The sequence below is a fragment of the Cryptomeria japonica genome, chromosome 2, assembly GCF_030272615.1.
Source record: "Cryptomeria japonica chromosome 2, Sugi_1.0, whole genome shotgun sequence".
In the NCBI taxonomy this organism is placed as follows: domain Eukaryota; kingdom Viridiplantae; phylum Streptophyta; class Pinopsida; order Cupressales; family Cupressaceae; genus Cryptomeria; species Cryptomeria japonica.
Window position 1 is genome coordinate 509,821,908 of NC_081406.1, and position 13,104 is coordinate 509,835,011.

The window sequence follows — 13,104 nt, forward strand, 5'->3', positions numbered from 1 at the left end:
CCAACCTAAGTTTGTTTAGGGTCAGCACCCTTGTTTTGTGGCCTTTCTTTTGTTTTGTTGTTATTTCTTGTATTTAGGGCCAACGCCCTTGTTTTGTTGCTTATTTTAATAAAAATTATTTAAAATTAAATGATTACATAAATTGAACCTCTACTTTTCAACTTGAATTCAAAATTCAATATTCCAGCAAAACAAATCCAAAGTTATTCTTCTTTCAATAAACATCTATTCATATGCATAAAAAACTTGTGACAAACACAGTGCATACACTGAAACAAACCTTAAAATTAAATGTCGTTAAATGTTTGTTTGGTGATAGACAATACATATGAATCTACTTATAAATATCTAATAATATATCCACATTTATTTTAGCACCTTCCATAATATGACTAAACCAAAAGAAATACAAGAGTAAGTTTCATGGGCACTTGAGAGTGTTCCTACAGTTACTGTCTCTGCAAAACATGCACTCGTCCTTATTACCATAATGTGTTCAAAGCATTGCAAATCCCTCATTTTGGTATAGGCAGGTAGGGAGGCTACAGGAAATGGTTGTGAAGTTTGGCTTTACACCTGCCCACAGCATTTGGTTGAAAGTTACTAAAGCCTTTTCAACAAATCCATTTTGTGTATATTGTGCAATCATGGTATTCCACAAGACCATATTTATTTGAGGCATTATGTCAAATAGTTCGCATGCCTTGTCTATGCTTCTACATTTTGCATACATGACTATCACAAAAATGTTATGCCGTGACATTAGCACTCTACTTGAAGTAGATGAAATAGATGTTTATGTGCTTCAGGTTCATGGACTACAAAGAGAGCCCGTTGTGTCTTGACATGTCATATCTTCATCTATTTTTGTTTACACTTGAGGACCGTGATTATTAGCTATGAATGTTGCTAGGACCATGATTATTAGCTATGAATGTTGCTATTTGCTTTGTCTTCTCCCTTTGTAATTTGTTATATTTTGTCAATACAAGGTGGGCATTGATCTCTCTTGCTATCTCTTCTTTGATTTTGATATAGAGTTTGGCATCACAATGAGTAATGTCTATGTATTCGAGACAACTTATGCCTCTATGATATAAGTTTTGGCATCTTATGCAAATAATTGTTCCAATCTAAGCACAAAAATGCTATGCCTTGGTACTAGCACTCTACTTAAGGACCATGACAATTAGCTATGGATGTTGCTATTTCCTTTGGCTTCTCCCTTTGAAATCTTTTCTTTTGTCAATGCAAGGTGGACATTCATCTCTCTTGTTATCTCTTCATTGATGTTGATATAGGGCTTGGCATCATGAAGAGTAATGTCTACAAGATGGTATTTGAGACAATTTATGCCTCTGATATAAGTATTGGTGTCTTATGCAAATAATTGGTATCAATTGAGAAGAACTTGAGCCTAAACTTGACCTAGAAACTTCTCTATTTGTCATGATATGATGTATCTAACCTATACATACAAAATGAAAGCACAACATTTAAATTTGTAAATACAAAAAAGGAAAAAGACTAAATTCAACATAATATCACTAAAAATTAGTACAAAATTAGCACTTGCATCGAAATATTGCGTAATGGATACAGTGATTACAATTTATATAGTTTCCTATAAATTTTAACAAAAGGCTTGTAATTGCTAAAACCTATAAGACCAAGCATATATTGCATGACCAATGAAATAAAAATAGGCACTAAAAATAAACAAAATAAAAATGAAAATATAAGAACAATAAATATATTAGTAATGATTCTAAAGAGGCGGGTTTCGCAATGGTTCTCGCTGCCACCCGCCCAGGAATTTCAAAAACTATTTCTTCTACGTTGTTGACTGTGCATGTTGGGGTTGCACAGGCTAGTTCTCCTCCAATATCATTGGGGATGGTGTTGTGTATGTTGGTGTCTTGTTGGGAGCTCCCACGGTTGTGGCCTACACGCCTCTCTTGCCTAGGCTTCCAAATGACGTTGTCGCCTGCACTATCCCACCTAATGGTTTGGCCAAGGCTATTGCAGGTGTTAAGGCTCCCCCTCCAAGGCATTTTTCTACTATTAGTGGGTGGAGCTTTGCTCATGTTGCCAAATTTGTTGATGATCTTTCTCTCAATCTCATCCTTTTCCTTGTGCCAATACCTCCCTTGTTGTGGTTTGTGGTCAAAATGTGATAGAAAATGTTGCTTTCTACCAATGTTGTGGTTTGGTATGTAGATTTATTGGGTTCTAGCCTTCCCTCCTAGATCTACATCATTGGGTGAGTGATTCTTGAAAGCCTTTGGTTGTCGGTAATCGGTAACATCAAGTTTTTCCCTTGTGCTAAGTGTTTTTTATTGCTTCATTTGCTTCTTCTAATGATCGTGACTTGGTGTTGAGCAAGCTATGGACTTGGGGAATTAACTCTTTCTTGGTCAAACCATGGACAACTTCTTTTAACCCTCTTACTGAACCACTCAATGTGTGTCTGGTGTGGGTTCATCTTCCCAATCTTCCTCTTCATTTTTGGGAGCATTATTGTTATGAGGCCATTGGCAACTCTATCAACTGCTTCTTGAAGATTGATGATATCACATCCTTCATGGATGATTCTACTTTTGCTCGCATTTTAATCAACATTGACATCTCTATGCCTCTCCCTGAGATGTGATTCTTATGGTTGGGGATAGGCCATGGACTCGATTGTCAGATTATGAGGACCTTCCCTTTCATCGTTGTAGATGCTTCTCAACTGGTCACTTAGCTATAGATTGTTCTCTCATGTTGTAAAGGTGTTGCTACTTGAAGGACACTAATGGTGATTATTTGACTATCGAGGCTTCTGATTCTAACGAGTCTTCTAAGGTTGATGATGACTCCTCTCGAGGTGAGGTTGTGCCTCTTACTGTGGTGGGCCTTTGTTGCCTAGATCCCACTCCCCCTCTTGCTATTGGTGTGGCCTCCCCTGGCCCTAAGATTTTTACTCGTTCCTATTCTACAGGTGCTTATAGACCCTCTAAGAGGATCTACCCCCTTGATCCCACTTCTAACGATGTTCCTAACAATGGTATTGCTTGGACAGTTGTATGTCAGAGGCGAAAGGGTAATTCACCTCAACTTCATGCTCCCAGCAATCATAAGTCAATTACACTCAATCTCAATCAAATTAACATTATTGTTAAAATCTAATATTAACATCTCAAACAACATTTTAACAAAAAAATGATATCAAACTTGAAACATGCCTTAATGAAGATTTTTACTAAATAATAGTTACAATACCTATAAATACCCCTTTATTGGATCTTAAATATTGTTAAATTGACAAGACAAAAACTACATAAAATTTTATTAATATGTATAGTTCAATTATTTTCCTATTAAATTTATCATTAATTATTAATACTAGTTTTATAACTAGCATAGAACATCTTAAATTCATCTATCTAAAAGATGCGTAGAGACCTCGAAACTTATCTATAGATCTATAGTTATCTTTTGGATAGATACATTTAAGATATCTACGATAGTAGATATATATTTATAACATATAATATATAAAATATTTGTATTTATTTAAATGTGTTATATATATATTAATTTAGATGTATATGTCTATTCTTATATTTTTCGTGTATTTAATATTTTACTATATCATGCATTTAATATTAATAGTATGAATAATAAAATATTATCCAGATTTCCAAATTATTAAACAATTATTAAATTTAAATCATTCCAAATATATTTAATAAATATTTTTCAAAGCAATAAAAAATAAAGATCATAATTATAATAAAACAAATTATGCAAAATATGTTTAATAACTATTTTTCAATGCAACAAAAATGAGATCTATTAATATTTTGGAAACGATTGTTCACTTTAATTTTCTCAAATAAAATTAAATAGCAGCAAACAGAAATAGCAAATATTAATAATAATTTCTATTTTAATATAATAATTATGTTTTTATTATCTTTCTTTCTAATATTGTAATCAAAAATCAAAATACCTGTTAAATATTTAATCATTTCAACTAACTAGAATATTAGCTGACAATGGAATGTTTATTTTTGTTTTTGAGATTACATTTACTGCTTCCCTCTCAAACCCCCTACAAATGGCTGAAAATACGCGTCCCACGAGTTATTCACTTGGACTTGCCGTGTTTTTTACGCCGAGTTTTTTACCCTGAAACTCCAAGGGTATTTTTGACCAGTTTTCATGGCGATTACTCATCTGCTCATCAACTCGACAGAGTATTTTGCGAGTCTGCCATCTATATTCAATGGGGTATACAGTATGTTCAATGAGGTTTGAAGATTTATCCCGCTTTACCTCTCAGCCTCCAAATGGCTTTAAAAACTCATGCTTCTAAATTCCTCTCATAGATAATAAATAAAGTAAAAGGCCAGCCACAAATTCGCAAAATTACTGACATACAGATGTATCATACAAAAATCAAAATCTGTTCATTCAGTACACTACTTCCCATTTGGCCCACCCAAATTCAAACCATCATTATGTAACGCCTCCAAGCGAAAAAGTGCCACACTTAGATTAAAACAAATCCAAGATCATTAAGAAAATTATGAAGACCAATATGATCAAAAGACAACATGCATACAACTTTAGATTTTAATGTATGATTTTTGACATAAAACAGGATAAACTGCTTACATTTAAAGACTAACAAGCAAAAACTCTTAGGTTTTACAGTTGATTTCTGATGTAGACTAAGATACACTGCTTACGATTTATTGTTGGAAGTCAAAATCCTTATGGAAGTGTCTGCATGCCACCCCCTCTAACATAAGAGAGGCAAGACACATTGAATCACACAAATATATGTAGTTATAGTTTTCTAAGTTTCATAATTGTAGCATAAGCTTAGGCCTGGACTGCTTATGCCTTCATTGGAAAGTTAGCACTGGTGGAACCAAGATTAGAACATGTTATCGCAAAAAATACAAAAAACGAGCAAGTGGACAGCTTATCAGAACAATTCAAGCTATCGCCACCATAGTTTATTGTTCCTCAGAACTTCCACCCGATTCCAAGCTCACAACCTTCGAAAATAACCAACATTTGCAAGATTATCATAACGATTGTGATCATTAGCAAAGCCTCTGACATGCTGTTCAGATTTGTTATGTTTAAACACCTCTGGCTGCTTTCGCCATGCACCTGCCTTTAGACTAGGTCTCATTAAAGTGCCAGAGGAATGACCTGAAACTTCCCTTCCCATTTGCCTGCAAAACAGGTTTTACAGATCAACAGTTAAGTACAAGGTATCAACAATATAACCAATAAATAGACTATAATAAAAATGTCAGAATTTTCAATAAAAAGTACAAAATAATCACAATATAGCCAATAAATAACCACTCAATTATATTATGTTAATGTTTTTGCTTTAATTTTGTCAATGATGCTGAAATAAACTAAACAGTATTAGAAAGCAATATGCATGAACTGTAAAAATATCTGGCAAATATGTTGCAACCAACCTATTTGAAGGATAAACACGGATGCCAGTGACACCCTCAAAATTGCCAGCCACAGCTGATAGATCTACAATTAATAAAAACAAATCAATATATTATTAATAATTATAGAGATAAAATGCAGAACTTATGGTCTTGGTTCTTTAGCAGCTATTGTCAAAAGCAAATCAACAATCAAAGGAATAAATTAGATCCTCGAGTCCCTCAGGAAAACCATTCAAAAAAAAAAACTATTTTATCTACCTTTTCCATTACTGATTGGAGGCTGGTAACGAGGCTGTCTGGTATTACTTTTAATGCCTTGTTCCTGTTTCACACTCTGCCCATTGGACGGAATAGTCATTATTATGCTAAACAATAAAAAAGCCTCATTACATTTGAGAAATACGGGAATATGCACTCTAACAATAAATAGAATACAATACGACACAAACATTACCTGTCTTTCCAAGGGCTCCTTCTGTTGTGGTACTATATTTCATAAAACTAAAACGTTAGCTCAGTTGAATTTTGCAATCCAAGAAACAAAACTCAGAGATGAGCTGAAAATAATTACCTTTATAGAAAGGATCGGGTATCTTTCCTGCATGATGATTATTTGATGTTTTTGTATTAGCTACCACCTCCAAGTTCTGCTTGCCAAGTTTTCCTTCAAAGGCTCCCTTTCCTGTAATTTTTATTTGGTGTTGCAGATCAGCACCTTCACCACTTTCTACAAACTAGTAAGCTATTTTCTTTAATCTTAAAATTAAAAATTAAAAATCATGTAGATTATAAGAATTACTAACCTGAAAATCGATGCTTGGATATTGGTTCTTTTGGTCTAAGAGAAGGGGGTATGTACACACAAGCCTGAACACAATACAAAATAAACTGTCATGTAAAATAATCAAGGGTATAAAAAGAGCAAGTATTCAAAAGCATACAAATTCACAGATATCTCAGTTAAAAGTCACGAATAGAAAACTCATATATTCAAAATAATTAACTATAAATATTCAAATACTTCAAGGCTGCATGTAAGACCTGGAAAAATGGGTGCTTCAGTGCTTCAGCTGCAGTTGGCCTCTTGTTTGGATCCCATGCACAAAGTGACTGCAAAATACGATTAAATGAATCTCAAACCAAATACCGATTTAATTTAATAGAAATAAGTTGTCACATAGAGCTACAAAGAAGCGACTTACAGCCATCAGATCAATAGCTTCAGGGCTTGCAGTTGGTATCAGGACAGAAAGATGGGTGGAAATAAACTGTGATTCAAATTCAAATGAATCATCAATTATCTGTAACAATTTGTTAACGCTGGCAACTATTTCAAGAAAAACATTAATCTTGTAAAAGTTCATCTTGAAATTTCAAAATAGACGTTGTTCAGAACCATTCTAAAACCCAAATGCAATTTCAAAAATGAATCATTCTGAGACAAAATGGAACCAAAACATAAGTGGGAAAAAACTTAAACTTCAATCCCAACCTGCGGGAATTGATACTTGATAGAATTAGCAAGTCTTAAGCCTTCAGACCAAGACTGATTATTAGGACTGCCAATTACACTGCAGATTTTGTATATCTCATCTGCTTCACTGCATCAACAGTCAAGAAACTGTATAAAAAATCTACCACATTGCCTTGGAACCAAATTGAAACAGGATGTCTCCCATGGAAACTGAAATGTAATTTTTGAAAAACCATAAGAAACTTAACATTCCAAATATTCTACCTGGACCCAGGAAAAAGAGGGCGAAGAGTAAATAGCTCAGCCATGATAGCTCCCATAGCCCACATGTCTGTCAAATAACAAGGAACAGATGTTAGGTTGTGTGCAGAACTTTGCATGTTCATATAAGTTTCTCTGTAAACATAAAACTCACCTACAGCAGAGCCATAGGAAGAGGACTGTAGCAAGACTTCAGGAGCTCGATACCTGATATGGAGAGACAACCAACAGCCACAATCAATTATGAGTCTATGACCTATAAAGAGGCTACCAATTGGTCCCAATGCAAAATATAAAATTACAGATAAAATGACCAAACAAATGTAACCAAGCCCATTATACCATCGTGTTGATACATATTCCGTAAATGGTGGCTCTGAGCAGACCTCTCGTGCAAGACCAAAATCAGCAATCTTGATAACATCTTTTGTAACCAGCAGATTTTCTGCTTGTCATAAAGAAAAGAAAAATGTCACTAAGCAAATAATGCAGAAAGTGCAAAGCTTTATAATTTAGTCCATTGCCAATTACCAATTAGATGTTTCAAGGAACAAAATGCAACACCATTATAAACATAACATATACAATCAACCATAGAAATAAATTATCCTTTCGCAAAACCCAAGTAAGATGCCACCATTATATCAGAACCTTTGTAAATAACAGAGTTTCCACTTGCCGCCAAAAACCCAGTATAGAAAATTATTACAAATAAAAATATGAGACAAAAGAAAAATATGTTATTAGATACAACAATAAAACTAAAACCTAAAGTAAAAGAGCAAGATACAAGTTTTTGGTTCATCACTTACCAGGCTTAAGGTCACGATGAAAGTATCCACGTTGATGCATATAAGCAAGGGCTTGAAATACTTGAAAGCACCAATTCCGTACCTTTGACTCTGGAAAAAGCTTGACCTTATCTTTCATTAGCTGGTACAAATTGCATTCCTGATACATAAGATAAACAAAATAAATAAGTATATATGCTCTCACAGTAGTCAGTCAATTTTAAAATTTACACTCGCATTGATGAGTAAAAAGCATACAAGCATACCATATACTCAAAAACAAAATATAGAATGTCATTTTCTCTGATGACCTCCTTCAGCTTCACTATATTAGGATGGTTCATTTTCCGAAGAGACTGGAACATAGAAGAGAGCATCAAATATTAGTCTCTGATGGACAAAATATTAACATCAGTCTGAAGGAAAAAATACTAAACATTAGTTGATGTAGAAAGCATCCTTACTTTAACTTCTCTGAGATTCATGCATTCCTCCCAGGAATAATATTTTCTTTTCATTTTCTTAATTGCAACCTGTACAAAGACATGATATGGTTTCGATCCCTTAAAATATTCATTTGAAAACCCAGAATAGCTTTACAGCAAATAAAGCAATGCCCTAATAAGCAACATGATCCACTTCAATATTGAAAATTACTGCTTATCACAGCACAATGCAAAATTAATGCATACATTTGGCAAAACACTCATTTTTAGTAACTAAAGCAAATTTAAGTGAAGCTGTTTACAAAACAAATTCCTTAATTTGTAAGAGACAAACATACAATTTCACTAGTAGACCGGTTAATCGCTCTCCACACACTCCCATAGGTGCCATCTCCCACCTCCTTAATAACCTTGTACCTATATGGCCATAAGTCAGAAATAACGATAATTAAAAAATAATGAACTACTTAGCAGCATCATGACACAAGATTCTTTTTTATAAAATCAAATTGCTTTAGTTTACTGTTATGTTAGCAATCTGCTCATAAATGCTAATCATGGGCAAATCATATTGAATGAGTTTTGAAAAAAATTTCCTGACAAAACCCATGTAACATTTATTAATAGTCTAATAGCATTCAACAATGAAACCTTACCGGTCCATTGGTTCTTGGATAATAGTGCTTGAGAGAAGAGATTTCAATGACTCAGATCTTTTTTATTCATCTCAAAATTGCCTCCACAGGCACAGATATGCAAGCTATGGTGTTTTATCTGGCTCCCTGCTATGACTTCTAAAAGGTATAAGCCTATTAATATACCAGTAAAAATTCTAACTGGCTGGTAAACAACAGCCATTAACTTCCAACCAGCAATTGACATCTCCTTCACGCCAATGTCTGGTAATGGAATTTTTGTTCTTATTAAACAACCATCTAGTATCTAGGTGATTTCATGCATCACCCTTTGGTGCAGAAAGCATACATGCATATAATAGTCAGCATTCCTGCCCTTGTCTCACCAATCATATAATTGCTGTGATCAGAAGGTCCATGGCCCAAGTTGCAATGCATATCAAATTCATAGGTTTATACACCTCCTCCATTAAAAGGATCATAGAGTAGATAAAACTCCAGCTGTGAACCAAGAAAGATCTTGACACTGGAAAACAGCGATTTTATTCCTGTACCAGAACAGAAAACAAATAAGTAAAAACAATGCTCACCCAACAATGCAAAATATGTCTAGCAGACAGTAATTATCTTATCAAGACAGCCATGTTTGATGTTCCAGACTCAAATGCACTATTGTTCCTGTTTATGAAAAGAATCTAAGATGCAAACTCATTGCCTCAGAAACCTCTTCTTATACTAAAAAAGATGCTTTTGTCTAAAGCTAAGGAACAGTTCTTACCCTTACCCTGAATTTTTTTAAATGAGATACTATTTATTGAATTGAAAACTGTCAAAACAAAGAAACCAAAGAGTCAATACAACAACTCTCATGATGGCATATATATAAATGTACATAAAATAAAACATAACAATTATATACACTTAATACCAAGGGAAATAGAAATGTACTTATTTGACAATATTGAGCAGATGCTGCTTTTGCCAATCAAGACTTGCATGAGAACCTCTGTTGTGCTTGCAGAACTAAGTACAATCTGTTAAGTACAGCCAACAAAAGCTGTAAAAAGTAAGTCACACAGAACACCAAATCGCCAGAGGATTCCACGGAATGATAGAACTCGTTCTTGATAATGCCCACATCCAAAACACACTGATTCCATGCCTTCCATGCTGTGAATAAGCCTTTAAACATAGAAAAGGGGGTTGTGAAAAGAGGAAGAGAACCCTACAAAAAAACAGAAAGTAGATCATTTAAACTGCATGATACAAAAATATTACAGCCTTCAATATCTATCATAATGACAGAACTGCAGTCCTGGAATCTATCACACTGTATGATAAAAAGTTACAGTTCCAAGTCCAAGCATATCCCTCACAATGATTCCAAACTTGAAATGAATACCACTATACTGAAAACCGTAAAATAAGAAGGCCATATAAATGAAAGCATCGATTGACTAGAAGCTGGAAAAATGGCTACAAAAAGGCAACAGAGATTAACCTGTTTCATAACAATCAAATTATATCTTACAACAACACTTCATCACTCTCTTTTAAAAGAAACAGTCTTGCAAACAATAACACAAAAAGAAAAGTCGATACTAACCAGTTTCAGTACAAGTTCCTTTCAAACTTTGTTATTCGTATCCATAGTCATAAAGAAAGATATTGCAAGCATGTAATACACATCCTTGAAAAAAAAAAAACTCATAGCAAAAGAAATATGCCCAGGCAGGTAAAAATGGATGCTATAGAATCAATTCTTGTTTATTCCTCAAACTTTACAACCGTCAAACCAGAATCCACAATTACAACCGAGGTTTCTTAATTATGCATAAACAACCATATTGCAGTCTTAATTTTGCCTTGTCTCCTACTTTTGCCCCAATTACGTCCACATTCACAATTACAACCTGTACTTCTCAATTTTATATATATAGATAAGTTAGTTCTGATTTTGGCCCAATTAAATCGATTTTCACATTTAGACCTAGATATTATACGTGTAAACCAAATTGCAATCCTGCCTTTTCTCCTAATTTTGCCCCACTTACATCAGTATCGACTATTACGGCCAAGATTTCTTAATTATTCGTAGACGAGTTACAATTAAGTCATTGTCCCAATTTAGCCCCAATTCAATCTGCGTCCACAATTACAACCCTAATTTCTTGATAACACAAATAAAATGACAATGCAAACACAATTTTTCCCTATGCTAGGCAGATTCTGCAATTACATCAAAAATTTGCATAATATACATATACCATTGGACAGCCGCTGACAAGCGGCAAAGCGATATAAACAATTTACCCTAACTCCACAAAAATCCTCATTTACGACATAAATTTTCAATAATTGAATCTTCGCAATCTAACTGCTGGGGATAAGCCACCAATCCACTCCAACATCTACGCTATAAACCTAACGTCGACCTAAACGCAACAAATTTCCCAGTTACAGTGCAATTACTCTCTCACTATACATGAAAAACAATAAATTGCAAACGAAAGACCACGAAGCAGCGCTGTAATTATAGATCAGGCATAATACCTCACACTCTTTCGATTCCGGTTTCCAAAAACAAAAAAAAAACAAAAAAAAACACAGACAGGAGGGTAAAACCACAACAATAATCAATTCAAAAGCACAAATCAAGATATAAAATTAAATTCGGTCCAAGTGATAAAAAATCTATACCTTCCATGAAAGAATTAAGGAGGAAAACAGGCAACACAAAGATGAATAGGATCGGCCAATAAAAACAGGAAAAAAAATACAATGGAGAATCAATTATAGAATAGATTGAGGCGCAAGGCAAGCAAAGCGAGACATACCTTAATGCCAAACGGCATAGCCTTCCTCGCCTCCAGGCAAAGGCCGACCTTTAGATCTTCGCTTTCTATAATTGTCTACGCTAATCGACTTGTTACCAATTCACAAATAAAGAATCATGATCCTTCGAAATATCCCTTTTATTCTAATTTTAACCCACCGTTTACATTATATCACGTTGGGGTTTGAAGACTATCATGATATCTTTAGGGTTTCTTTTGACTGAACGTTAAACCGCCAGTTACGTACGGGCATAATCATTCATTCTATCATCTATGTTTTTAATTTTAACTATCCATTATCGTATCTATCTTTGGAAAAATCAATCTAATTGAAATATTTTTTTGGAAGCATCTATTATGTGTTCACACATCTGAAATTTGGATTAGTGTTCCTAATAATTTTATACAGTTTTAATTGGTATTTTATAATTTAAAATTTTATTAGATATATAATTCTTTTTTTAATATTTTAAACATCAATTTAGAAACTTACTTTTTAATTTAATTGTCAATTTTTAAGAATTTTTTTTAAATATGAATTTTTAAAATAACAATTATTATTTATTATTCATTATTTTATAATTATACTTTTGGTATGTATATTGTGTAAATTTATAATGATAAAGAAATCAAGAAGAGTTGTTGTTGGACTATAGCTTGTAATACAATCATATGTTTTATTTTTTTAATGTTTTGTTTTAATTATTTTCATTAAAAATTAAAAAAGGTAGAGAAGAATAATTGAATTACAAGGAGATCGGGAAGAGTTGTTAGATTATAACTTGTGGGTAGTACAACTAGCAATTGCATCTTGGTGTACAATGGGTATGCCGAATAGGTGTAAAAGGTCAATTAAGAAAAAAATTGGTCTATTTTTTTGCATACATTTATGTAGTACATGAAGTCAATTGGGAAAAAATTTGGTCTATTTTTTTGCATACATAATTCATGTAGTACATGAGATCAATAAGTAGGTCACTTAGATTATGTTTTTTTTTTGTGCAATAAATGTCTCAATGGAGATTTAGAAAATGATTTTTTTGTGCAAGAAATGTCTCAATGGAGAAGTGATAGCTTCAAATGAATTATGCATTTGCTTATAGAGATTCGAATAATGAAAACAAAACCTCTGTATTGAAAAAAGTCAAACTTCATTACCAACACACTCATGTTATGTTAGCAA

The 13,104-nt window shown here is 33.4% G+C and overlaps 1 protein-coding gene across 4 annotated transcripts; it reads right to left on the bottom strand.

The window, feature by feature from the left end:
- Positions 1–4,589: 4,589 nt before the first annotated feature.
- On the bottom strand, positions 4,590–12,114 carry LOC131069541 (cyclin-dependent kinase F-4). Of its 4 annotated transcripts, none has more exons than XM_058005030.2 (20): positions 11,922–12,114; positions 10,033–10,309; positions 9,869–9,910; positions 9,106–9,632; positions 8,788–8,866; positions 8,468–8,536; positions 8,270–8,359; positions 8,025–8,163; positions 7,555–7,657; positions 7,367–7,419; positions 7,216–7,282; positions 6,970–7,078; positions 6,680–6,745; positions 6,519–6,587; positions 6,281–6,344; positions 6,049–6,159; positions 5,932–5,963; positions 5,736–5,811; positions 5,496–5,559; positions 4,590–5,237 (listed from the first exon to the last, which is right to left on the bottom strand). In XM_058005030.2, exons 4-20 carry the CDS (start codon positions 9,111–9,113, stop codon positions 5,048–5,050), a joined length of 1,389 nt encoding a protein of 462 aa, XP_057861013.1. In that variant the 5' UTR covers positions 9,114–9,632; positions 9,869–9,910; positions 10,033–10,309; positions 11,922–12,114; the 3' UTR covers positions 4,590–5,047. The 4 variants fall into 4 exon arrangements, with proteins under 4 accessions (XP_057861013.1, XP_057861014.1, XP_057861016.1 ...); XM_058005031.2 differs by having other exon boundaries at positions 9,863–9,910; XM_058005033.2 differs by lacking the exon at positions 11,922–12,114 and adding an exon at positions 11,785–11,890 and having other exon boundaries at positions 9,863–9,910.
- Positions 12,115–13,104: the final 990 nt, after the last annotated feature.